Genomic DNA, 27,719 nt, shown 5'->3' with positions numbered 1-27,719 from the left:
CTCCATTAAATGCTCCACTTAGAACTCTTGAGGTATTTTTTGCAGCTTGGGGGGTACCCTGAATCAGAACAGGTAAAGCCAACCATCCTCTGATTCCCGCCGTTCCTCCAGTTCCTGACCTATCCCCATTGTTAACCCCTAACTTACATACAGATGGTATTTACGTCCATGTGGCCTCAGGAAACCAAAAGACCCTACAGTGCAGGTCATTCAAAATCTTATTAAATGATCTTATGTTCAGTTTTTCCACATAGATTCTATAATCTGTTGAAGGAGAGAAAAAAGAACATTCTTTTATTTTGTACCTCATTAGTGAGTCCTAACCATACTCTAACTTAGGTCCCTTTCCATTTCAGTCTGGCTCTCAGATTCTTAGAAAGGACAATGGATCTTTAAATTCACTCAGTTTGTGTTGGGAAGAGGTCAAAATTACTTAGTGTCCCATTGACATCCAGTTGGAGTAGCCTTCTAGTTGTACGATCTAGGGAAGGCATTCACACCTCCTCTCCCTCTTCTTGTCCTAGTTTGGCATATTCTAGCTTGTGTTTTGCTCTCCATGTAAATATGAGAGAAAACAAAAGACACTATTCAGACTCTTTTGTCTGAAAATTCTGGCATTTCAGTGGTTTTCTTTAAAGGGGGTCCTCATTTGTAACCAGCTTTGCCATTAACGGAAATCAATCTGAATGTCCTATTGTGCATCTTTTTCTTCCCTCACAGTCTGAAATTGCCTTTGCCAAGTTTTCGAGCTGAACCTGAAAGACCCTCTCTCATTTCCCCCATCCCCTGCCTCCAGCCCCATTGAATTCTTGCAGGGCTTTCTCAGCAGAAGGGCTGCAGGGTGAGGATAGGGAGGCACTCGCCCTACTCTGCTAACCCAGTGGCCTGAGCCAATCATAAAGCGGATTGGAACCTCACTTGAGCCCCCCTTCCCCCCACATCCCCTGCCCAGCAAGAGCCTCCTGGAAAGGGGGACACTGGAAGGGTGTGTTTGCAATTTAAATCCTTGGCTTTCTGCCTGCCTCTTTTCCCTATAAGAAGGCAGGAGCTGCAATGAGGTGTGAAGGGGTCTTCTGAGTTGCAGTGGCAGTAAGATCCGGAGATCCCAGCTCCTGTCTGCTCCTGTCTCTTACCTGTTTGCAAAGCTAACGGAAAGGGCAAGGATGGTGGAGGCTTTCTGTGCTACCTGGAAGCTGACGGACAGCCAGAACTTTGATGAGTACATGAAGGCTCTAGGTAGGTAAAAATAAGATGTGCTCTTCTCCTCTTAACGTGCCGCTTCAGTAGTGCCCGTTCCTTTCCTCACGCATGAGACTGGCGAGGGACAAAGACAGACTGTGTTGTCATAATCCAATGCTAGGCTATGCATTTCCCACAGAAGGGATTTTTTAGTGCAGCATGTGTCTGCTTTCTTGCCTGGGGCTAAATAACAGTGCATTTGGTAGTCCGTAGAGGATGTGACACTTCCGTGCTTTTTTGTTTTCTCTTCAGCATCCGCTTATCATTTGTGCATCCAATTAAGCGTCTGCCTATGATTATAGTTCAGTAGTTGCATTGGCTGATTAATGGGCTAATGAAACTTACACTTGAGGGCCTGGATTCCATAATAGGAAAGCAATTCTTGGGATGTGAGTTACCTTGGAAGTTGCAGCTAACTGTACCGCTTCTTTCTTTAGGTGTGGGCTTTGCCACTAGGCAGGTGGGAAATGTGACTAAACCAACAGTGATCATCAGTCAGGAGGCGGACAAAGTGGTGATCAGGACTCAAAGCACATTCAAGAACACAGAGATTAGTTTCCATCTGGGAGAAGAGTTTGACGAAACCACTGCAGATGACAGAAACTGTAAGGTAAGGAGCGGCTCCTTCTCTGGAGTGTGGGGGTGGGCAGCAGGGAGTAAACGAGAGATTCCTTCCTACTGGTTCTCCTTTTGAGATGTTGGGAAGAAGAGAATGCTCTGGGTATTTCAATTCAGAGAGGACACCAGGATTAATTTTGCATTCTAGTGCACATATGTTATGTTCTGAACGGTGGGTGCTGGCTATAGCTCAGATCTCAAATCTACGTGGGAACTGTGGGTACTGGCAGAAACTCAAATCTCAAGTCCATTTCTCACTATGCATTTTTCTTTTCATATCCATAATTCAAAAAGCAACAGTGTTCTTTAAAATAAAGTTGCATTTTGCTTAATCTCTCTGATTGCCTCAGTTTGACTAAACAGTTTGCCTCATCTTAAAGCTGTGTTTAAAAGAGTAGAATGACTGGTCTGAGACTACTTGTTCAGGATTTTCATTTCTGATAGATGAAGGTTTTGCATTTAGACGTACACATTTCAATCAAAGTATGAGTTATTAGTTTATATGGTGACTCTAGAAGCAACAGAGGATATGATACTAATATGGTAATTAGTTACTCATCATTTATTCAATTATTTAGCTCCTTCAAAAACTACTTCATTTGATTCTCCTATCAGAAATCTAATCTGTACCTTTTGCTATGTTCCGCATTTTTTGTCGGTCTCAGTCTGTTGTTAGCCTGGATGGGGACAAACTTGTTCATGTACAGAAATGGGATGGCAAAGAAACAAATTTTGTAAGAGAAATTAAGGATGGCAAAATGGTTATGGTGAGTAATCTCAATTCTCCCTTTGTTCCTTCTAACTTGGCACTGCCTGCCCCTGCTCCCCATCTCTTTCTCCCTCCTTCCCTTATTTAATAACATTAAGTCTCCAGCAAGATTCTTTGACCATGGGTAAAATAGAGGAAATGGAAATGTCCTAGTTAAGTGTATCTTCAGCTCAGCTTCTTTAATTATAGAAAAAAAAAAAAAGAAAAATTCTATGCTGTGTACTTTTAAAAAGTTGCCATTGATTTAGCTAAAACTGTGTCAAAAGAATGCGTAGGATTACTGTGAATGTCTAAACATCAAATGAAATCTAAATATAAAACCATTCATGGGGACATCTGTGTGGCTCAATCCATTAAGCATCTGACTCTTGGTTACAGTTCAGACCATTATTTCAGGGTAGTGAGATCAAGGCTCATATAGGGCTCTGTGCCCAGCACCGAGACTGCTGGAGATTCCCTCCTTCTCCCTCTGCTCCTTCCTTTACCTCCCCCACCCCGCTCATGCTTTCTCCCTCTCTCTTTCTCTCTCTCTAAAATAAATAGGTAAATAAAATCTTTTAAAAAATGTTCATGGAAATATACAAAAGGAATGATATTACTATAAGAATATCAAGTTTGCTGAATATCAGAGAAATCGCTTTACAGCTACTGCAATAAATAAGAGGTCTTTAAACATTTTATATTTTAGTTTATAAAAGTTCCTTATGTTCAGTGCAAATAATTTAGGATAAAATAGAAAAGTGTAGTTTCTCTTTAGAGGGAACCATTTTGATGTTACTTCCTTCCTGTCTTTCTTTCAAGGCATAGGGTGCCTTGTAAATGTACCTGTTCAATATTAGTAGTCATGTAAAAAACTGTAAGATACAAAGTAAAATAAACTAAAATAAAACTTCTCTAATGATGGAGTAGCATCATAAACTGGGGAAAATGTTATGCCTTAATCTAACATCCAGGAACATTTTTGTGAACTGAGTAATGGTATCTTGATAACATTGAAATAGTAAATATATCATTTTGGGGTTTTTTTGGGGGGGGTGGGTATTGCTGTATATATTTCTTCTATGATAGTAGACAAAAGGGTTTTGTTTTTGTTTTTGTTTTTGCGATTTAAGGAAATTAACTGTTGTTTTTACTTTCTCCTTAACTGCTGCAATCAGGGCTGTTCTAGATTAAGACACAGGGTTACATTATTCATAACTTCTTTTCATGGGTGGAAGTGAGATGGAGAACAGAGGATTGGTTTTCCTTTTATGTGAATGAATATTTGCCTACTTATTTCTGCACTGATCGTCAAAAGGAAGGACTTATTTATAAAAGATCCAATCTGAAATTCTCCTTTATGCTTTTATCTCCATTTCCCCCCCGAATACAGGACAGTGGATAGCTCAGCTTTGGCATGTATGACTGATCAGGCAAGAGTGACTTAAAAAAAGATGAAAGCAATGGATGACAAGGGCACGCTATATTCTTGAAAGTCATGTCAACACATGAAAATAATGAACCTAAAAAACAAACAAACAAACAAATAAACAAAACCCCTAGTTTTTGTAAAGAGGTTTTAGAGCAATTCTTCCAGTTAATTTGATGTAAAAGTCCATGTTCCATATCATACCCGCTTAGCTATGTAGGTCCACATGGGCTAAAATATGATGACCAAAGCAATGAGAACATTTGTACCTTTACTTTTTCCTGACAACTTTGAAACAAGTCATTCCAAATACCATTTGCCCTAATGATTTGGATTTTCTAGAAATTCTTCAACATTTATGTTTTATGAAAACCTACTATAAATTCCATTCACTTTCAAAGCAGATAGCTATTTTGCTCCAAGTACCCTAATAAGTAAAGGCAAAAGGAATTCTTTTGACCTGAATCTACATAGTTAATCTCAATGTTTCAGTTCATTTCCCTTTTAGGGACATGAACAATGTATATGTGTTATTCACTCCTTAAGTAAAAAGTTTCTTTTTATTTTGAAGAAATAAAGAGTTTATGCAGCATTTAATGTTTGTAAATGACATTCTTTTGCATAACACATAAATTATATATATGATAATCTTTAGGAATTTCAGCTACTGATATCTTGTGTAAAGATTTGATTATCTTTTCCGTCTTTCAGACTCTGACTTTTGGTGATGTGGTTGCCGTTCGCCACTATGAGAAGGCATAGAAAGTTTTCCGATACGAGGTTGGAAAAGCTCTACAATTTTTCTGTTTACTCAAGACTCAGTGTTATCCTGCTATTACTGCATGGGTGATCACTAATTAGAAGGTTATCTTTGATGTGGAGGTAGAAAACGGTGCTTTAAAAACTTGTTTTAAAAACTCTTTACTGCAACTAGCCCAACTTTGATCTGCAAGTTTAACATGTTTTATAATTCACATTAAAAATTTTGAGACACATTTTTAAAATAAAGAAGTGAATTCATTTTACAATTTCTACTGGAATGCAAATCAAATTGGAATAAAAATCTTCCACCCATGAGAAATTTTGTCTTTTTTTTTTAATATCAGTAATCTGGTCGGGAATTAGACATTAGGAGGTTTTAGACAAAATAGTCTTTCTTACTGTATAAGGTAAAACTGAAAAAGTTAGCACTTTGTTTAAAATACTAATTAAAAAGAAATAAGCAGAAGCCTGGGGAAAAGTGAAAATGCCACAGTTTTGGTTGAGACTGCCATAGAGAATTTGTGACAACTAAATTCTTTTGGCCAGAACCCAAAGGAGCCTTGTGATGGTGGGTTGGGCCGCTATTAGAAACAGGTTGTCTGATGAAGCAAAATGATATACATGAAAATATCTTAATTAAAGGTAAAAATAGTCAGAATATCACATAAACAAAATGTCAGATACCTTGTTTTTTCTTGAAAGGTAAATAGGGAAAGAAAGTGAATTTTATCCTGGATTATAAAGATGTGTCTACAGAGAAGTACATTGAGCTCAACTAAATCAGTGAGAGTGCTAAAATAGAGTGTGCGTTAAAGCATTCAAATTCCCTTTCCGGGGGTGTGTGTGCGGGAGTTGTCAGAACTGAGTTGATCAAGGGAAAGTAGATATCTATTTGTAACTGTCTAAGGTTTGCTTTTGTAAGTAGAAACAATCAAATGTTATTTTTGTATTTCATCATTTATAGAATGCTTTTTAGCCATTTCCCCATACCAACAATGTGAAGCAGGTAAGGCAGATGTTACTACTTTTAGTTTACTGAAGAGGAAATTGAAGTTTAGGTTTACATGTCCACGTTCTCATGATTAATGATTAATACTGAGAACTATAAACCTTGTGATTTTTCCCCTTCATTTCTTCTCAAAAATTGACGTTTCAGTATAACATCTTTTCTGGGGTTTAAAAAAAAAAAAAGCAAGATTTTAGTTTCCCACTCCTTCAGAAAAGAAATCTTTTCTCTTAGCCTCTGAGAGGAAAATAGGGTAAATAGTTTTTCATGAAAAATATGCAATATTCATTCAATCAGCCAGTTGATGTCAGTAAATTTCTATAAATTAATTCAGGATCCAATTAACTTACAGATATAAGCATGAGGAAACCTAATTTAACTTATAAAATTCACTATAATAATACTATTATCTGACTATTGGATTACCTTAATTACTATAATGAAGGGTAGAAAAAAACTACATCGCAACTATAGGATTTAACATTTGAATACAATTATTACCGAATGCCAAGATAAGTTTGTCTGGCTAAGATGACCATTCCTAAAACTACAGAGTCTACCCACACCCCCTTTTTTTCAGTAAGATCCAAACCCAGAGTGGAGCCCAATGCAGGGTTTGAACCCACAACCCTGAGATGAAGGGCCAGATGCTAAACCAACTGATCTACCCTGCACCCCATACCTTTGTCTTTAGGAGCATGAAACAGAACACTGAGGAAGTGTTTGCTCTGAATTGTTCAGACAACCTTCATGTTTGCTTCTGTTGAAGGACTGATTTCACTTGGTGATTACAGCCTAAGCTCCAATAGAAGCATGGATTCTGGCCTCTCTATCCGTAAAGATACAAGGCCTAGGATGGGGATTCGGCCACTTTGGCTTATTATAATTAGGCCAAATAACATGCTGCTGGTGTTTATTTCCATAACAACGGGTTTCACAGAGTGAAGAATGGGAAGGGTCTTGGGTGGCCTAAATGAGAACAAAATTACAATGACAATGACAAAGAACAAGGGTGACAGTTGTGGACCAAATGTATTTTTCCGGAAGGTAATTAACAACTGCTTTTGCGTCCTAAATGTTTACAGGATGGTTGCAAATCATATTTCTTCAAGCAGTATTCTAGCTCATACAGTAATCTGCCAGTGTACTAACTTTTCTGGTTTGTCCTTTTTGTTTTTGTTTTTAACATAGTTAATAGAAAAGGGAAAATTACCAAGCCCACAGGCAATATGACCGACAGGCCCTGGAAAAACGTTTGTGAAATCCCAAGGTCTGCAAACTTGAGTAAAGGCTGTCCTGTGAAATCCACACTTGGACCACTGATGATGAGTAAGCAGCAGCTTCCACTCTGTTGTATGTGTTCTCTCTCACCCAAATGTGCACCCTCACAACAAACAATTTCTCCATCTGGAACATGAGGACTTACCAAAACATGTCCAAAGTTAAAGTGAAAACCCAGAGATGTTGAGGCACTGGCGCTTTTCTCTTCTTAGAGAGTAGGTATAAAGGAAAACAAAACAAAACAAAAAAGCAGAGGGAGTAGAAGGAGGAATGATGTTTCTACCCATTGTCTTTTTAGGATTTCAAGCATTTCTGAGGTTTCATAATGTGCAGGTGGTATTTTATGCTTGCTTACTGAAGAAGTGTTTCACAATCCATTCACTTCCACTAAAGCTTATTGGAAACTGGGGGGAAGGGGTATGAAGAAGACTGAAAATTGCTACTTTTTCACTTAAAAAAAAAACAACCTTTTCCTATCTTTGAAAATGTTTTGGATAGAAACGCACAAGTTATTTTACTGTCCTTAAAGATATTCTCTCTCATCTGTGCACCATTTTTCCCTCTGCCCATCTTCCTCCATACTTTTGAGGTTGTGTACTGAGAAATTCCAAAGACCATTCTGTCCACCACTGGAAAGCATTTTAGTTCTAGAAAAGCTTCTGAATTATCCTAAAACTGAGGCAGGACTTAAGCACTCTGGCAATACCTGAAACAAAATGGAGGCACTTGATTCGCATTTCAAAACCCTTTTGATGTGACACTTTCCCAGTAAATTACACAGGACACCATATAAGGTTTCCTCTGATGAGAAACAAACACATGTAACAACCTCTTTTATGAGTCTGCAGGATATTTTTCCCCCGAAGGAATTCCGTGCCCTACAAATTTAAGCTGTATGCTTTTTATCTTAAAGAGGCCAGCATCCTCATATCGTAACTGGTAGAAGGAACACAGAATCCAAAGTAGTTTGGGGATCTTGGCTCCATTGTCAGACTAAGTATTTTTAAAAACTTCTTGGAAGAGTAAAATCAACTGGCTCTAGTTATGCTTTTCTGCATCTCTGGACTGTCTAAAGCACAGTTCTGAGATACTGTTCTAACTCAGTTGTCAATGAGCAAACAAAACCCCCCAAACAACCAAAAAACTAAAACCTAGTGTCTTCGGGCAGTGTTCTCAAACATCACCATCACTTTAGCATCACCTGAAGGGCTATTAAAAACACAAATTTCTGGACAACTGGTACCCTCCCTCCTGAGTTTCCGATGTCATTGATCTGGTATGGGACCCGGGAATTTTTATTTCCCACGAAAATTCCCAGGTAGTGCTGATGCTGCTAGTCTAGGGACCGCCCTTCGAAGTCCGCTGTGCTATCCAAAATTTCTGATGACCTACTCCAAATTATGGCACTTCAAGTTTCTCTGCATGTGTTCCGGAAAGGAGCCCCATCTGTTTGGTGCCAGTGCCATTTAGGAAAGATGATCTGTTTGGGGTTTACCCAAGCACATTCCTTCCTAGGCCAGTCACTGACGCGAGGACATAAGAGGGCAGATAATCGCTGGACAGTTGCAGAAGGTCAAACGAACCCACTCGTTGCGGAATCTACCCTCGCACGTGACCGCTGGACGTCTACACCCTCATCCTCCTGTCTTCTCTCCACCCCCGGCCAGACAGCACCAGGATCCCCGGCTCGTGGCCTTGACCCGCGATGGCGCTGCTGGGCGCGCTTGTCTGCTGCCTGTTGCTCGTCTGGCATTGCCTTCCCGGGCTCGGACTGCCCCTGGCGCCCGGTGGCAGCCCGGGTCCCGCTCCGGCGGTGGGTGAGTCCGCGACCCTTTCCCTGCCGGGAGTTGCTGGAGAGCGCAGTTAAAGCGCCCGCGCAATTCGTGAAAAGTGCTTGGGGGCAGCAGTGCGCCCCGGCCGGGGCGGGAGGGCAGTGGAGCCCCAGACGCGCGGGGCGCTGGGAGGAGGAGGGCGACTGCGGGACGAGAACGCCTAGCGACCGGCGGAAGGTCGGGCTGGGTCAGCACCTTGCCAGTGGGGGCGCTGCCGGGGGCTGCGGAGACCAGACTCCTCCGGGCGTCCTCGGAGAAAGATCTCCGCGTGTCTCAAGCTACAAGCTGCATGTCCCGCGTTCCCAGAGGACCCGAATCTGTCCAGAACATAGGGGAGCTGCGGAGTTTGCTCTTCCCCACGGGAATGCACATTTCAGTGGGACTCAGGTAGTCTTCTGTCCTGCTCGCCGGGTTTGGTGGCCTTTTCTTCCCACTCCAACAGCGGAGGACCGTCACTGTCTCGATGCTACCTGCCTCTTAGTCTATGTTAGAACTCCTGGGACCTTCATTTTACTTTACCTGAATGCCCCTGGGTTCTCTGTGGGTGGGACCAATTGTATTCATTCTTAACACTTTAAGGCAGTAGCTGTTGCCTTGGTGGTTCTGAGAGTGTGGTGCGGGACCAGCAGCATCAGCATTACTTAAATTTGCCAGAAAGGCAGGTTTCTAGCCCACCCCAGACCCATGGAATTCGAAACTCTGAGAATTGGGGCTCAACAACCTGTTTAACGAATTTTAGATTTTAGGATGCCTTTTGAGCTTTCAGTTTCAAAGATCAAGGAACCCCCTGCTTCCCTGACTCTCTTTGAAAACAATGACTTTGTTAGAGGGGGGAAATTTTGATAGGTGGAGTTCTGTTCTGTTTTGGGCATAGCTGTCTCTGAAACTGCACAGCGTTTGGTGCTGAAATCTCTCTTCTCTGAGGCTCTTGCTGTCTCACACGACTTTGGAAATGCTCTGAAAATACACCTCCTCTTTGTCCAAGAGCCAAGTTCTCATGAGTCAGCTGTCAGGCAGTTGAGAGCTGGAATTGTGAATCTGATTTCCCAGTTGTCAGTCATAACAAGAAATTGTCCCAAAATACTTATGCACACTGGTTGCTGCTTTTTATTACGGCTAGTGTTGTTTTTCTTTAATTATGGAACTCTTTAGGATTTTGAGATAAAATGTCCCAAGTTGCGTGGGACCACCCAATGGCAAATTTACTGTTTAGCTTTCGCGATCTGATTGCAGAGGGTCTCCGTGACAGCTTTCTGATGTGTCGGGAATCTTCACTTACACTTCCCTGTTTTGATAGGGAAGCTAAGAGGCTGAGTCACTTACGGTGGGGGTAGAGATGAAGTAAGTGGGGTTTAAAGACCTGCAGAAGTGTTGACTCAGCAGTTTCATGGGTTCTATTATTTTACGTGTTTTCCATTTGATGTGACCTCTCTCCTCCTGACCACATCCCAAATTGCTTCCTTTGCAACACACACCACGACAGGCCTCTGCTTGTTTGATGTGTGTTGCGTGTAAATTCCCAGTCCTGTCAAGCCCCAGGGGTCAGAGGACAACACCCAGGGAGACCTTACCTGAGTGTGTTTGTCTACAACTCTTTAGAATTAGGGGCACCCGGGTGGCTCAGTCGATTAAATATCTGCCTTTGGTTCAGGTAATGATCCCAGGGTCCTGGGATCAAGTCCTGCATCAGGCTCCCTGCTCTGTGATGAGCTTGTTTCTCTCTCCCCCTCTGCCTGCTGCTCCCCCTGCTTGTGTTCTCTCTCTCGTTCTCTCTCTTTGTGTCAATTAAGTACATAAAATCTTAAAAAAAAAAAAAAAAAGAATTAGTAGGTCAGAGCCTGCAGGAATATTTGATAGGAACTGACATTATAAGCAAACAAATAAAAATACCTATTTGAAACAATAACCATATGTCCAAATATCTGAATTATGGTTTACTAGGTTCTTTAGGATAAATTAGAATGTTTTTAGATAAATTATAAGGGTTTTTTGGTATAGTGTTGAGCATTTATCTATATATATTGAGAACACACACATGCATATACACATACATTTGTGGAAATCTTGTTATAGATTATCTGCAGAATAAAAGAGAAATCATCGTGGAGTGAAAAGAACTTGGGACTGCAAACCAGAGAATCTGTAGTGGAGTGTGGGCTCTGCCACAGGCGAGGATTGTGGCCTTAGACACACACATAGACACACACACACACACACACACACACAGAGCACTTTATCTCTAATTTCACTAGAGGTGGGAGGTTAGGCCTCCAGAGGTTCATTATTCATAAATCCCAGGTTAAGAACCTGGCAGCGTTCTCTTGGCTTCTATTTAAAGACTTTCTTCAGTGCATCTAAATAATTACCCCCTCACTTATCTGGATCTGGCAATGCAATGTAGTGGAAAGAGCACTCGACTGGAAGTCTGGAGAGACTTGTTCTGGTTCAGCTTTCATTACTGAGTCACCGTGTGATCATGAGGAAATCCTGAAACCTGCCTGTGCCTAATTAAAGAATGTTTATTGAGGGCCCACTATAGGTCAGACATCTTCTAGTTGCAAAGGGTCCATGAATCTAGGTACTAGAGATGTGTTCCTAACATGTTTCCAGTTTGGGTTTATAAAATTTTAATATATTTATTATCTCGTGTATCTTAATCAGCACATTATCTCATGTAGGTGTTGTCATCTACTTTACATGAGGCAAGAGGGACAGAAGGACATCTGAAGGTGAGCGCACACAAAGAGACAAAAGTAGTGCAGTGGTTAAGAGCAGCACGGAAGGGGCGCCTGGGTGGCTCAGTGGGTTAAGCCTCTGCCTTCAGCTCAGGTCATGATCTTGGGGTCCTGGGATCAAGTCCCACATTGGGCTCTCTGCTCAGCAGGGAGCCTGCTTCCCCCTCTCTCTCTGCCTGCCTCTCTTCTGACTTGTGATCTCTGTCTGTCAAATAAATAAATAAAATCTTAAAAAAAAAAGGGTTCAAGCCCCAATTAAAAAAAAAAAAAAAGAGCAGCACGGAAACTGGAGGTAGATTTCCTGAACCTCTGTCTCGACACTGTTGTGTCTGACACACGTGACTTGAATTAATCTTTGTGTGCTGCAATTCCTTACCTGTAAATTGGAAATAATGATGAGTTAATGCATGTAAAGCATTAAAAAAAAAAACCCCAAAACAGTAAGAAACTTACAGTAAGTACTTGATAAATTCTAACTCTTACTTGGAAATGAGGAGGTTCAATCTCAAATTCAAGCTTGGGGTCAAATAATAACAGTAGAACGAACATCGAGTTTAGTTACCTAGATGCTAGGTATCTCCTAAGAGCTTTACTTCTACTAAATCACTTACCTCTCATACAGGAGGCAGTGATATTCTTCCCATTTTGCAGAGAAAACAAGCCAAGATCATACTGTTAGATTCATAAGTGGAGCTTGGATTGATTGATTGGTTTTTAAAGTTTATTTGAGAGAAAGACAAAGAGCAGGGTGGGGAGGGGCAGAGGGAAAGGGAAAGAGAGACTTAAGTAGACTTTGTGCTGAGCATGGAGCTCCACGTGGGGCTGGATCTCGTGTCTCTGAGATCAGGACCTGAGTCGAAACCAAGAGGTGGGAGCGCACCCAACTGTGCTGCTTAGGCACCCCGGAGCGTGGATTGAAAGTCATGGTAGTCTCACTTTGGAGTCCCCACTCTTAACCGCAACACTATACTGTTCTGTGTGCAGTTTATCGTACCTTAACATTCTACAACCAATAAAAAAAATGTTTGCATAAAAATGTTTGCAAAAAAAAGATGTACTGTATATTTATATGCCAAGAAGGACAGACTCCAGGATGATTCTGAGCTGCTTGCCAACCCTGCTTTGTGTGCTGGCTAAAGTATGTCTAAGCTAAAAATGAAAGTTGGAGTATTTTTCTGCACTAAAGAATAAAATAAATCACTCTTGGCAAAGGTTTTCAAACGGGGACAGAATACCAAGTAACTGATCATAAAGACTGCTTTATGTCTACTTTCTTCTGGATTTTTGTCTACCACTTCTTAGCTGTCAACTTAAACATGTTATAAAATTGTAACAATGTTGTGGAGAAAAAAAACAACCCAAATATAACTTACCTTTTCCACCTTAACAAGTTAACCGTTTTCAGTTTTTTGTTCCATTATCCCAACTTTGGGTTCTTTTCAGGTGTTTGCTCACATCCATACTCGGTCTCTGTCATCTTTACCCAGACAGGTGAAAGTTCGCCTTCTACTCGTTCGCTCCACGTTTCTGCCGTCGGATCTGCTGCTATGTCACATCCGTCTTTCTGATGCGACTTAGTCATCATCAGGGTGAACTCAAAATTCAAAGTGTGAAAAGCCTCAATATTAAAATAATTTATTGACTACAAATGAGAAGGCAGCAAAATCATAGACTATATGTGTAAATGAGGTATAAGCAAACTGGAGAACCTTTCAAAATGGGGTTCAGATTTTGACTCTGCCATTTATTACCTTGTATACCTGAACAAATTTCCTGATTGACCCAGCATTCATTTCTCAACTCTAAAATGAGAACAGTGATTCCCGCTTCAAGTTTTGAGAACAAAATGACATAGTGTATTTAGTTTCCTTATTCTAATGCCTGGCACAAATGCTTAATAAAGAGTGGTACTACTATGATTATTTGTACTACTATTTCCTTTAATTAAAGAATCTTTCCCCTGCTCTCAGGTGGGTTCTCGGTTTCTCCCTGAGGTTTCACCCTCTTTAACAAATGCTTTCCTTAATATTACTAACATTTGGTACAAGTGTACATTAGGAGATGTTCCTGTATTTAGTACCCCTTCAGGGCTTCTGGCAATCCCTACTTCTGGCTTAAAGCTAGTATTAAAATATTATATTCTTTTTCCACTAATGTTGATAGGCAAGGATTTTCAAGTATGAGGGAGATTTAGTTCCTCATTCTGCAATCTCTTCACTGTGGAACCCTAACAGACCACATCATGTTTCTATGTTTTCTTGTTTTTCCACAAGAAGAACATAAATAATTTCTAAAACCTTAAATTCTGCAAGGAAGGAAACATACTATTAAGACAGGATATATATTATTCGTGACCTCCTGGAAGGATATCATCTCCCTCTATTTCATTATGCAACTTATGTTTGTTATGTAGTCTTTGTTAGGTAGTCAGGCTCTCCCTGAGCTCCTGAGTGCTGACACGTGTAAGCAGTAAATTTTGGTAAATTCTTCCTACTGTCTTTGGAATCCTTATCTTCTGACAGGGAAGTATTGTATTTACCTTCAGGGCAAATGAATATTTCAATCTTAAGGCTTTCCTCCATCCCAGGGAGGACTGTCTCTAGCTTTACTGTAAATATTTTGACGGAAATTCCTAAACACAAGTAGATTTAACACCATTTCTTTTCTAACCAACAGGACAGTTTTGGCATGTGACTGATTTGCACTTGGACCCTACTTACCACATCACAGATGACCACACAAAAGTGTGTGCTTCATCTAAAGGCGCCAATGCCTCCAATCCTGGCCCTTTTGGAGATGTTCTGTGTGATTCTCCGTATCACCTTATTTTGTCAGCATTTGATTTTATTAAAAATTCAGGACAAGAAGCATCTTTCATGATATGGACAGGGTAAGTGATTACATATATACCGTTAGTTATTCAATATTTACCTACAGTGTCCTAAGCTTCATTAGAATGCTGAATTCCGGGGCGCCTGAGTGGCTCAGTGGATTAAGCCGCTGCCTTCGGCTCAGGTCATGGTCCCAGGGTCCTGGGATCGAGCCCCGCATCGGGCTCTCTGCTCCGCAGGGAGCCTGCTTCCTCCTCTCTCTGCCTGCCTCTCTGCCTACTTGTGATCTCTCTCTCTGTCAAATAAATTAAAAAAAAAAAAAAAAGAATGCTGAATTCCTATAAAGATTAACTGGGCTTTAAGTTAAGAATTATTTGGGTTTTAAAAATACTATGCCCAATTGATCATTAAATTATTAGAGATAAGGAAGATTTTAGAAGTCTCAGAATTTTAATTTTTTTTAGAATATAGGCTCTAGAAAAATGTCAGTGTTAGCTGAGATGACTTCACAGACAGAACACTTATATCAGTGTTTTGAGGTGATTTTTAATGTGATAATAGGTCTTGATTAAATAATCAAAAACAAAAAGCTACAATGGGAGTTAACCTGTGGTAGCAATTTTGTAAATATCATCTTCTGGTAGTATAATTAATTAATTCTCTGTCATGACAGAGTGATGAGATCCATATTTCCTGTGCCAGCAGTAATGGCCATGGTGTTATTTAACTAATTTATACATTATAATTCACTTAATCTTTACAATTTATATTATTATTATTCCCATTTTATAGATGAAGAAATGTAGGCTGAGCTTCTAAGTAACTTGTTCAAGTGTACATAGCTAGTAAGTGGCAAACCCGGGCGTTTTAGCCCTGGAATCTGTGCTTTTAGTTGCTAAAATACTTGCCTCTCATAAATCTTCAGTCAGGCAGAGTAATAGGCTTGTATTTGTATTACACAGATTTTTTAAAATAGGACTCCCTGTGGGAGAAAGGTAAATGAAGAATAGCTGATCAACTCTTTAGCAGTCACCTGTTGTTTTGTTGTGGAAGGTGTGTGGTTCACCTTCAGGGCAACAAGTCATCATGCATAAATCTAGTGACTTTTTATAGAAATTGATTTTGTTCTTGGGGTGCCTGAGTGGTCCAGTTGGTTAAGTGGCAGACTCTGGGTTTCAGCTCAGGTCATGATCTCAAGGTCCTGGAATCGAGTCCCACACCAGGCTCCACACTCAGCAGGGAGTGTGCTCCAGGGTTCTTTCTCCCCCTCCCCCTCTGCCCCTCTCCCTACTTGGACCCTCTCCTTCTGCCCCTCCCCCTACCCATACTCCTTCTCTAAAATAAACAAATAAATCTTAAAAAAAAATAGTTCAGAAATTGATTTGTTCTCTACGATTCCGTCTCCTTTTCAGGGATAGCCCACCTCACGTTCCAGTGTATGAACTCTCAACAGATAAAGTCATAGATGTGATTGCTAATATGACAACCACCATCCGGACTGTCTTTCCAAATCTCCAGGTGTTCCCTGCACTGGGTAATCATGACTATTGGCCACAGGTAAATTTGATTTCAACTTCTGAAAGTGTTTTTTTTTTTTTTTAATATTTTATCAATTTACTTGAGAGAGAGAGACAGAGTCAGAGATAGTGACAGATATAGCAAGAGCAAGCACAAGCAGGGAGAAGTGGGAGAAGCAGGCTCCCAGCTGAGTGGGGATCCTGATGTGGGGCTCCACCCCAGGAGCCTTGCATCACAACCTGAACTGAAAGCAGATGCCCAACCCATTGAGCCACCCAGGTGCCCCCAACTTCCAAAAGTGTTTAAAGGGTTTTTCCCATCGGGAGTGTCAAAGCTATAACAATAACTAGCTGGTGGTAGGGCATGGGATTGGGGCTCATGGTGGTAGAGTGTGCTCCTAATAACTATTGAAGAAGGTAAGACAAGTGCTTTAGAGGCTTTAAAGTGATTCTTAATAATCCATAAAAAGAGTTACATCCATAGTGAGTTTTGGAAGCAAATTGCCTTAGTTTGATTTTTCTTTTCCTTCATATTCTTCTTCAATTTCTACTTTATTTTGAATAATTTTGTTTTTCATTCACATTTCCATGATAAGGTTAGCAAGGAAGTTTAATATTGACAAATGTTTACATCCTGCAGAATTTCTATCACACATACAAAGTTCTCCACACTCTGATCTGTGCTAGATTATGATTAAAAACAAAAGCATCAGGGTGGTTGGGTGGCTCATTTGGTTAAGTGTCTGTGTTAGGCTTAGGTCATGATCCCGGAGTCCTGGGATTAAGCCCCTTGTCATGAACCCTGGTCAGCAGGAGTCTGCTTCTCCCTCTCCTCCCTGCTCATGCTCTCTCTCCGAATCTCTGTTTTTCTCAAATAGATAAATAAAAAATCTTAAAAAAACAAACAAACAAATATAGCAAACTATCATAAGTACCAAAGAGAGAGGTTCCTGTTCAAGTCCAGTTTATCTAATTAAGATGTGATTCAAGACAGAGATTATGTTCAGATATTTGCCTCCTGATAAGCCCAGGTCTCAATCTATTAGAGTGGCTGTTTGCTAAGCAGCCTGTAGATAACTGTGGGATGTTGGGCCTTGCCTACGGGGTCCTGTTAGAGCAGAGCAGTGTAGAATCTTAGACTTACAGAGATTAAAGAGATCTCAGAGATTGTTTTTTTTAGCTGAGGGCTTGGCAAACTGTGGCCTATGGTCCAATCTGGATCTGCACCTTGTTTTTGTTAATGAAATTTTATCATAACACAGCCATGGCTCTTCTTTCTGTATTGCTTGTGGCTGATTTTTTATTTTGCACTTGAACAGCAGAATAGAATTGTGGCCACAAAGACTGTATGGCCCATAAGCTTAAAATATTTATTATTTGGCCCTTTGTAGGAAAAGTTTGCTGGCTATTGGTCTAGATCAACTCTTCAGTTTATAGACGAGAAAGACAGAGGCCCAGAAATGTCGTAGTGCTGGTTCACATGCTCACAATCAGTTGGTGGTAGAGCCCACATCCCAGATCTCTGGTGTTCAATTAGACTAACATCCTTTCATATATCCCTTGTTCTTGCCAGATTCACATGCTCAGTATTCCTGAACGTGGTATTTTTTTCCCCACCTCTCTTTGTCTAGATGTATCGCTGCTTAGAATATCTTTTCCATCTCATTTTAAAAGAATGCTTCATGAGGGGTTTAATAACCTAAGTGCAGTGATTTTGAAAAGTTGTACTCTAGGATGAGCTTAAGTTTCGAGAAACTTCTTGACACTGGCCTTCAGGCTTGAGATGAACAATAAATACATTAGTCTTTGTGAGTCATCCATGTAAGCCAGTAGTCAACTTTGTTACTGCTGAGATGTTAGACCACACAGGGCAGAGGCTTGGGAATTTCCTAAAAGATAGATTTATTTATTTATCTGAGAGAGAGAGAGAGAGAGAGAGAGAGAGTGAGTGAGTGAGAGGAGGAGGGACAGAGGGAGAGAGAGAATCTTGAAGCAGACTCCCCGCTGACCTCAGAGCCCGATGTGGGGCTCAGTCACAGGACCCCAAGATCATGACCTGAGCAGAAAACAAGAGTCAGCTGCCTAACTGACTGAGCTACCAGATGCCCAAGCACCTTGTTTTTATATGCTTTAGGTGACAGGCATATTGGTGTAGTGGAGAACACGTGGGATTTAGAGTTATAGTCACTAGAATATAAAACCCTATGGTGCTCTTCTCCTCATAGCTTGACCAACTTGGATAATTCACGTAACGTCCTTGACCTATAAGTCACTCATTTGTAAATAGGAGCAAGAATACCTGCTCTGGAAAGTTTTTGTGAGAATTAGTGATATTACATGAAAAGTCCATAGCTTCCAACCTAGCACATACTAAGCCCTCAGTAAGTGGAGTGGTAGTTATTACAACAGTAAGCAGTGACATGGGATACATCTTTCCTAACTCTTTTGGGGACTTGTTTCATCTTCTTTTTGTGAAGTCAAATCCTGTAATAATTCAAAGGTATAGATGATATCCAAATTCTAAAATATATCCTACTACATGTATAGCTAGGGTGTATTGGGCAGACTGTTTACCTTAAAGAGTTAGTTTTTTTCTCACTCTAGCTTATGACTTTATATCTGAAAATCTCCTTTCTATTATTCTACTTCCACCCTTCCTCCCCAGTTTTCAAAATGTCAAATGTAGTATGCAACAATAACAAATTCTCAACAAATTGCCACAACAAATTCTTCTACAGATGGAGAGCAAGGTCAAATTCTGGTGAATTATGTTAGTAACAAATCAGACAAATAATTTGTTAAGTATTATTTCTCCATTATAATCTCATAAACATGCACACAAACATAGTTACATAAGCATACACATACAGGTGCCCCTCCCCACCCATTACATCAGAAGTAGATATTAGCGTGGGCAGCCTGGGGATTCCTTCCAGTCACCACCCAAGGAAGCAGTCTGGGCCAGGGTCCTCATTTACTCCTACACTGGCAAGGCTGGTGCCAACAAACTTATGGGTGAGTCACTTCTCATTATACCTCGTTTCTCGGCAGTGCTCATGTCACAGCCAAAGAGGATTGAGATGATGGCATGGTACAACAGATAATTGGACATAGGAGTGATGGTGGAAAGACTGGGATTTAGACCGAGCTCTGGAACTGACCAGCTGTCCCTGGATGAATCATCTAACTTCTCTGGCGCTCATATTTCTCACATCTAAAGTTGAGAGAAGATCTAGTGTGATTTCACCTAATTTTAAGATTATACATGACCATACTGGTATATTGGCATGGCTAACATCAATGGCTAACCCTTTTAGGTTTTTGATGTTGATGATGATAACCAATTTTTAATCAAAATCCAGATTGACCTGTAAGTCTTCGTGTGATTTTTCAGGCAGATAATTCTGGAATCTGACATGAATTGAAAATATACTTAGGATAGTTCTAGTTAGAACAAGTCATTTGGATATGACGTTCCCTCAATGTAGTTATATTTTCATCATGTATGAGGCATATGTATTAGGAATTAATGTGCCTTGGATGTCACCTGAAAAATAACTAAGATTTTAACTAATGCTGACAGGAAACTCCTTTAAGAAATAGGCCCATATCACCAATATGCAGAAGAATATGAGGAGAGTAGAAAAATGGCTTCAGTTTATTAATGCAATTTTTTAAAACAAAAAATAGGAATAATTACCAAATTTCACACATGATTTGTGGATTTTTATTCAGTATGTACTTTCTTAAAATTTGGGGTTTTTTTCCTTCCTTAAAGCTTATGTCACCATAAAGATTCTTTATTATAATATGATAAATTGGGATGATAAAAATACTTTGATGATAAAAAATGTTTTATATACATGTTGTCTAAAAAATCAAAAACCTGTTGCTATAAAGAGACTTCTTCAAATAAAAAGCATGTGTTTATAAATTTTCATTCAAGATTCAGAAGTTTTATACTGGGGTGAGCATTTCAGAGGACTTTGTTTAGTTCTAAAATCATGACATTTCTTCCATTCTGTTAGCGTGCTATACCGGGCCCTGTGTGTTTGGGCTCAAACCTGCCTCTGTGTCTCTTTGATGAGCTCATTCCCACATCCATCCTATATACTGGCCAACCAGCGCAAGTGTTTTTCTCTGTATATAACACTGTGTGTGCTGGCATCTGGGTCATTGTCTTTGCTTTGATGCCCTTTCTTTTCCACTCAGTGAAATCATTACTCAAGGCCTGGTTTGTATGCTCTCTTCACTTTCCGCCCGATGCTATGGGCCAGACTCAATTTTTCATGTCTCTACCCTCCTAGAACCTTGGTGGTAGCACTGCACATTATCACATTGTCTTATAGGTGATTGGTTTTATATATATATTTGTCTCCTTATGTTATAAATTCCTGAAAGAGTAAATCTATCTAGTATTCATCCTTGCATCTCCTGATGTCTAACATAGTAGTATGTGCTCAAGTAATGCTAAAATTAGTTAACCCGTGTCTCTTTAAAGTTTCAATGGTGGGTTATATTGTTTGTGGTCAGGATCAACTACCTGTAGTCACCAGCAAGGTGTACAATGCAGTAGCAGACCTCTGGAAACCCTGGCTAGATGAAGAAGCTCTTCGTACTTTAAGGAAAGGTAAGGGAAAGATGTATTCATCCCTGTTTCATCTCTATTTTTTTTCGTGTTGTTTAGGCTAAGATCTTTAATGTTCACACGGGTATAGTCGTTCTGGATATGTCCAGATTTCTGAAGGCCGTAAGTCATCTTTGAAAGCTGAGGAGAGGCAGGGATGGTGAGTGGATCTGGGGCAAAGAGAGCAGGTCCAAGGTCAGGGGCTAGGTTTGAAAGTACCATTGCAACAGTCCCGTGGGTGTTGTCACCACCAGATGTGGGTATGAGTCTCCCCCACCCCGGAGAGTGTGGCAGCCCTGGTTTCTCTGACATCTCTTCCATAGCAGTGTCTGGCAAGGTAAAAATGGGTTCCCATTTTTGTAGTTTGTATTTCACGCTCTCATCTTAACTCCCCAAACATGCAGAAGTAGAAGTTGACGCACTAACATTTCTTTTTAAAAATTCAGTATCTGGTTGCCTAGTGCCCAAACACTTTATTAATGTTTCATCTGACCATTGGATACACCTGTTGTGATTAGCTCAGTATGTGGAAGGGCTGCCGTGGACCTGGCACACAGTAGGTTCTCAGTAAGTGTTAGATCTGATTCTTGTTTAATGACAGCCTGTGTACATACAAACTAAATGATGACCCATAAGTATAACCTTTCCAGCTGGCTTGTAAACCACAGTTAAGAATTTGCTTTCATAGTCACTGTGAATCTGTGTGTGTGTTTTTCTAGAGTGTGTCTTAAATTTCTTTTTATAGGTGGCTTTTATACACAGAAAGTATCACCTAACCTGAACCTTAGGATCATCAGTCTAAACACAAACTTGTACTACGGCCCAAATATCATGACTCTGAATGAAACGGACCCAGCAAATCAGTTTGAATGGCTAGAGAGTATACTGAGCACTTCTCAGCAAAATAAAGAAAAGGTAGATCCCAGACACCAAAATCTATCAGGGGATAAAAAGGGACTAAATGTGTGTTTTTATTAACTTGAGTGGGGTCAGTATTAATAAAAGTATTAAAATTTGAAGATGTTTTCTCATGAAACACCTTGTGTTTTAATTAACACTGTTGTATTTTTTTTTATTTTGCTTTGCTTTTAATGCTTTGAGGATTGATATCTGTTTTTTTATTTAAAAAAATTGTGACCAAGGTCACAGTTACCAAATATCATCAACAGTGTAGTTTAAATGATATTAATATGATATTGATAGTTTTATAATTTCATCATTTTTGGTGATAGGAGAGGTAGAGATGGGATATTAGCTTTTAAAATTTTTAATTAATATAATTTCAGTCTTGGGTATCCAAATGTTAGTTGGTTGTGGTAAGTGTGCAAAAAGATTCTCATCGGTCATCCTGTGTTTCTATTTCCAGGTGTACATCATAGCACATATTCCAGTGGGCTATCTGCCCTACTCAAGCAGCACCACAGCAATGAGAGAATTCCATAATGAGAAATTGATAAATATTTTTAGAAAATACAGCAGTGTCATTGTAGGACAATTTTATGGACACACTCACAGAGATAGCATGATGGTTCTCTCTGATGAAAAAGGTAATATGATATTCTATTTGCATCTCCCCAATCCAAGATGCTAGCAGAGCAGTGGCTAGCTGGTAATCTTGAACTGATCCAGCAATTAAAAGTTTCACTAAGTCAACCTGCCAGCGATAGATTTTTCTGACTTATCTTCTATGCTTATAAGTCAAGTGTCTAATTTATATTTAGACCTACAATTGAGTTTCTCCCTATTTGTTCCACGGGGCCACCATCATTTGATAGCTGTCAACAAAAAAGTCTCTGAAACCCTCAGCTTACTCCAATTTTCTTTTAGATCCTCAAGTTTGGAGAAATACTGCTGTTCGTTATTTACCTCCTAGACTCAAGTCTCTTTTGATATGACTTGTTTTATTTCTCAGAATTTAATTAACAAAACACAATCTACTGTTGGTTTAAAATATATCGAGCACTTAATTTTAAGTGTAAATCAACATTGTCATCTACTCAGGATTAAAAGAAAAAAAAAATAGAAGATTTAGCGTCAAACCAACAATGATGACTGACCAATTTTTAAAGATGACTTCCTCACAAGAAGAGGAAATTGGGAGTTAACAAAATAAGAGTTCTGATTTTAGAGTAGTCAGCCAGGAAAAAAATATATACATATATTTTTTCAGCAATTGGGGAACATTTTCAAAGTACATTACCTCTTTTGTCTACAATGAATAAACTTGGTTAAAAAAAAGACCACTTTTCAGCATTTGATAGCTTTTTTACTCAGAAATTTAGTCCTATAATAACTATGTATTAGAAACATGGTGACACTAATCAGCTTCTTATGTGTCATTATTGGGTTTTGTTCTAGGTAGATGTATAGAACAAACTAGTTTTGTATCTGTGTGTATATTTGTAATAACTTGGGTTTTGTTATTATGAAAATTTCAAATATACCCAAAAGCAGAAAATAATAAAACAACCCCCATGTACCATCACTTATATTTAACACTATCAAGATTTTGCCACATTTGCTTTACCTATTCATTTTTAAATTCTTTTTTTTTCTCAAGTATTTGAAAGTGAATCTCAAACATTAGATCTAGTCTAGCCTTACGTTCTTCTGTCTGCGTTGCTAAAATATATGACTAGCTTACATAATCATAATGTGATTGACTTACCTAACAAGATCAACAATAATTTTTTGGTATCATCTAATACCAAATCAGAATAAAGATTCCTCTATTTTCTCAAGTGTCTCTTTATAGTTGTTTCAAGTCCGGATTCATCAAGAATCATATGTCATTTGACTGTTTTATCTGTTAATGTCTTAATCTCAAATTTGTTCATATTTTTAATAAAGTTAAAATCAACTTTTAAAATGTTAATGTATGTATGTTTTATTCAGGAAGTCCAATAAATTCCTTGTTTGTGGCTCCTGCTGTTACCCCAGTGAAGAGTGTTTTGCAAAAACAGACCAACAATCCTGGCGTCAGACTATTTCAGTATGATCCTCATGATTATAAATTATTGGTGAGTTGGCCATCATTTGATCAGTTGGCACAGTTTTAGAACTATGCATGTCTTTGTACAGTTTTCATTAGTTTAGCTGAATGTTTTCAGTTTAATTATGTAAGTTGTTTCTATCTTGAAATCTTGTGATGTCTTCTTTTTTGTATTTGGCTTATCAGCACTTGCTAAGTATGGCTATAGGACGTCACCGTTTGGGAGGTGGTTTCTGTCCTTCTCAGGACTTCACATTCCTTTAGCACACTGGGCGGGGTCTGAGGTGTGGACTTGGATACATATTGAAGCTTTGCACTAAGCCCTATTTGTTACTAATTACTCTTCTCTAAAACATAGCTGTGCAGGTAACTGTAGATTCTGAAACTGTATTCTCAAGAGTTGTTCTACCTAACTTCCTTGTCCCCAGTCCATTCCTCTGTAAAACGAGGCTTAAACTAAGTTTGACTGACCTCACAGAGTCTCTGCAAGGGTTACGTGAATGAATATATATAAAGCACTTAGAAAAACGCTTGGCTTAATAGTAAGCACTCGATACCTGTGGGCAAATTTTTTTTGTAGAGAAAATAAATTGAGCTGGACACTTATTTTTGAGACAAAAGTTCTCTGGAGCTTGTACATGACACGACAATGTTTTAGATCAACTTAGCCTCAAAAGGCTGGATGTTTTGCTTATGAGTACAGTTCCTTTTAATTAATTTAATTTGAAAAGAAATTTTCAATTAAAGTCTCTGTTGATGTAAATGCATTTTTTTCTAGGTAAGTTTAATGGGAGGTAGCTCTCTTATTCTGTAGAATGTGTTTTTATGAAGGAAGAAGGGCAGGGGAAGTCTGATTTAATTCACAAACACTAGATTAAATGAGGAATAAAGCAGTTGACTGAATTATTTTTACAACTATTAGTTTCCTTTTTTTGGATCTGAGCATCAGACACACACACGTATACATACATATATATACTGACATGAAAAGTTGCCATGATACAGCACTGAATTATTTTTAAAAGTGCAAAACAGTGCATTGTATAACTTCATTTTTTGAAAAAGCCAAAAAGATAGTAAATAGGTATATGTATTCTAAATATTTATATTTGTTTTGCGCATACCAGTCTAGAACAACACACATACACTGGTGCTGATAAATGTTGAACAGTTGTCCACTGGGGGAAAAAGACACTTTAGTTTATAGTGCCAATTTCCTTGATATAGATACTCCCATCATGGCCAATTTAAAGCTGCCAAAGTGATGTCAGTTAACTTGCAAGGTTGCCAAAAATTTGATCATTGGCTCTGTGAGCTGATATAAGCTGCCTCAGAACATCACTGATTTACGTACAGTGATTTTATTAGCAGTGGTTACTTCTGAGGTGTGTGAATCAAAGCTTTTTATTTTGTACATCTTTCTGTGTAGTTTAGACTATTTTCTATTATGTCCTTTCATTATTTTCGATAAAAAATGTAATAATAGATTTTTCTACTGGGACTTTTTTTTTTTAACAAAACCAATTCTCAGTGTTTTTAAATGGCTGCAACTTTAAATTAAGAACATCACATAAATGCAAATAAGGACTCTTCTTGCCGTGCAGTGCTTTATATGCCAAAGAATGAACCAAGCTTTGTGACTGTTTTTGATATAGGATATGTTGCAGTATTACTTGAACCTGACAGACGCAAATCTAAAGGGAGAATCCGATTGGAAGCTGGAATATGTGCTGACTCAGACCTACAGCGTTGAAGATTTGCAGCCAAAAAGTTTGTATGGATTAGCTAAACAATTTGCAGTCCCAGGAAATGAGCAGTTTCTAAAATACTACAATTACTTCTTTGTGAGTTATGACAGCAGTGTAATTTGTGATGGGAAATGTAAGGCCTATCAAATTTGTGCAATTTTGAGTCTTGATCATAGTTCCTATATAGATTGCCTCAAACAACAATATAATAAATTATATTAAATACCATTCCTAATATTTCATTGTTTGTGTTCATAGAAAATGTAACATTGTTCTGTTTCTGAGATCAGTGTGTGGAAATTGTTACATAATTCTTTGTGCGTTACTGAATGGGCAAGCAGAATTCCTACCTTTGCTTTCTTTTTTATAATCCTCAAATGTTGATATTTGTAACATTCTAAATCTTTATTATATCAAATATATTTGAACTGCCCATTTCTAAGAATGTTGTCTGGACATGAATACCTTATCCTCCAGTTTATATATCTAATTTAAATTCTTGTACACTTTTGAAATGGTCATTTATACAATAAAACAAATGATTTCTCCTCAAGTATGATGAATTGTTTTTATTTTTTATATATTTATTTTTATTTAAATGTAGTTAACGTATAATGTATTATTGGTTTCAGAGGTAGCGGGCACTGATTCATCAGTCTTACATAATACCCAGTGCTCATTACATCATGTGTCCTGCTTAATGCCCATTACCCAGTTACCCCATCCCCCCACCTCCCTCCCCTCCAGCAACCCCAGTTTGTTTCCTATCATTAAAAGTCTCCTACAGTTTGTCTCCCTTTCTGATTTCATCTTGTTTTATTTTTTTTCCATGGTGAATTATTTTTAATAGGAAAAATCTCTTACTTTTTAAAAGAGATTTTATTTATTTATTTGACAGAGAGAGAGAGAGATCACAAGTAAGCAGAGAGGCAGGCAGAGAGAGGGGGTGAAGCGGGCTCCATGCCAAGCAGAGAGCCCAATGTGGGGCTCGATCCCAGGACCTTGAGATCATGCCCTCAGCCAAAGGCAGAGGCTTAACCCACTGAGCCACCCAGGCACCCCAGAAAATTTTCTTTAATTCACTCTTAAAAACTCGTGTGTAAACTGAGGCTTAAGCTGTTTAAATCTTTTGTGTAAACTGAGGCTAACATTGTTTCCATACACTGTCTACTATTGGGAAAACCCCAGGGTCTCATTTGAGGCCATCATGGGGCCTGTGAACCACCATAGGACAGGAGATGCTTAGCAGTCTCTACTCAGTGAAGGAAGGGGAGTCCTCCTTACTATCGCTAATTTTTTAAAAATATTTTATTTGTTTATTTGACAGAGATCACAAGTAGGCAGAGAGGCAGGCAGAGAGAGAGGGGAAAACAGGCTCTCCGCTGAGCAGAGCGCCCGATGCGGGGCTCGATCCCAGGACCCTGAGATCATGACCTGAGCTGAAGGCAGAGGCTTAACCCACTGAGTCACCCAGGCGCCCCACTACCGCTAACTTTTAAGGAAGAGAATGTCACAAGCTGTGCTTCTTGTAACTGCAGTACTAGCATAAGGCCGAGATCCTCGTCCAGGGCCTCACACTTAGCAAATCATGGTTGAGAGGCATTGAAAGGTATTAACTATTTCTCAGAGAAATATGTGAGGATGCAGCAGTGGTGTTTTTTTGGTCATGATACCCCAAGAGAGGGAAAAAATGAACCTTTATTTTGTGGGATTGTTTTTGGCTTCTTCCATGGTTGCTTGCCTCTCACCAGCTTCTCTCAAGCTGTTGTTTGTGAAGCTAAGTGGGAAAATTTGAGTAGAAGAACAAAGGAGGAGGCCCAGGGATTTAGGAAACCTCAGTATTTTGGTCAAGCAACAAGAAGAGTGAAACTCATTATCCTGTGACTAGTTTGACATTGTGTTAAAAAAAAAAAAAGATGTGTAAGATCTCAACATAATGACACTAAATTATTCTGATTGCCAAAGGCCTGAGAATACAAATATTGTAAAATAAAAATATAACATCTAAGAGACTATCGATATTCATTAGGGAAACATTTTCTTAATTTTCAGGTCTAAAAAATAAATTAGTATGGTTTATAGAAGTGAGGATCTGGAAACAAAGCAAAATTTCATTGTTATAAAATTAATCTCATTATTTAGAAATCATCCTGCCTTTAATTATATTCAAAGTTGTTATTGTCAATTCACTACATTATATATGGATATATTTTTGTACTCATGGACAGAAGTTTAAGAAAACAGCTTTATACCATATGAGAAAAAGAATTTTAAATGGCAAAAACCAAAGACGGCATGCACTGACTCTCAATGAGTCCCCATGGTGGGAGAGAACAAGTTTGGGCTTGCGGGAT

The 27,719-nt window shown here is 39.1% G+C and overlaps 2 protein-coding genes across 3 annotated transcripts; both read left to right on the top strand.

The window, feature by feature from the left end:
• The first annotated feature begins 888 nt into the window (after positions 1–888).
• Positions 889–5,029, top strand: FABP7 (fatty acid binding protein 7). The gene is made up of 4 exons (XM_046005790.1): positions 889–1,236; positions 1,677–1,849; positions 2,523–2,624; positions 4,746–5,029. Exons 1-4 carry the CDS (start codon positions 1,164–1,166, stop codon positions 4,794–4,796), a joined length of 399 nt encoding a protein of 132 aa, XP_045861746.1. The 5' UTR covers positions 889–1,163; the 3' UTR covers positions 4,797–5,029.
• A 3,590-nt stretch (positions 5,030–8,619) lies between these two features.
• SMPDL3A (sphingomyelin phosphodiesterase acid like 3A) lies at positions 8,620–25,918 on the top strand. Of its 2 annotated transcripts, none has more exons than XM_046006606.1 (8): positions 8,620–8,900; positions 14,327–14,540; positions 15,894–16,038; positions 20,532–20,628; positions 21,371–21,540; positions 21,992–22,172; positions 23,521–23,645; positions 25,273–25,918. In XM_046006606.1, exons 1-8 carry the CDS (start codon positions 8,789–8,791, stop codon positions 25,585–25,587), a joined length of 1,359 nt encoding a protein of 452 aa, XP_045862562.1. In that variant the 5' UTR covers positions 8,620–8,788; the 3' UTR covers positions 25,588–25,918. The 2 variants fall into 2 exon arrangements, with proteins under 2 accessions (XP_045862562.1, XP_045862563.1); XM_046006607.1 differs by lacking the exon at positions 8,620–8,900 and adding an exon at positions 9,063–9,302.
• The last annotated feature ends 1,801 nt before the right edge of the window (positions 25,919–27,719 follow it).

This window comes from Meles meles, chromosome 5 (assembly GCF_922984935.1).
Source record: "Meles meles chromosome 5, mMelMel3.1 paternal haplotype, whole genome shotgun sequence".
NCBI lineage: Eukaryota > Metazoa > Chordata > Mammalia > Carnivora > Mustelidae > Meles > Meles meles.
The sequence above is the reverse complement of the archived record's forward strand: the minus strand, read 5'-3'. Positions and strand labels throughout refer to the sequence as shown.

Coding starts and splice junctions, on each gene's coding strand:
- SMPDL3A (XM_046006606.1), top strand. CDS start 8,789: ATGGCGCTGCTGGGCGCGCTTGTCTGCTGCCTGTTGCTCGTCTGGCAT. Junction 21,541..21,991: donor CTCAGCAAAATAAAGAAAAG/GTAGATCCCAGA, acceptor TTCTATTTCCAG/GTGTACATCATAGCACATAT. Junction 23,646..25,272: donor CTCATGATTATAAATTATTG/GTGAGTTGGCCA, acceptor TTTTTGATATAG/GATATGTTGCAGTATTACTT.
- FABP7 (XM_046005790.1), top strand. CDS start 1,164: ATGGTGGAGGCTTTCTGTGCTACCTGGAAGCTGACGGACAGCCAGAAC. Junction 1,237..1,676: donor TGAGTACATGAAGGCTCTAG/GTAGGTAAAAAT, acceptor TTCTTTCTTTAG/GTGTGGGCTTTGCCACTAGG. Junction 1,850..2,522: donor CAGATGACAGAAACTGTAAG/GTAAGGAGCGGC, acceptor TGTCGGTCTCAG/TCTGTTGTTAGCCTGGATGG.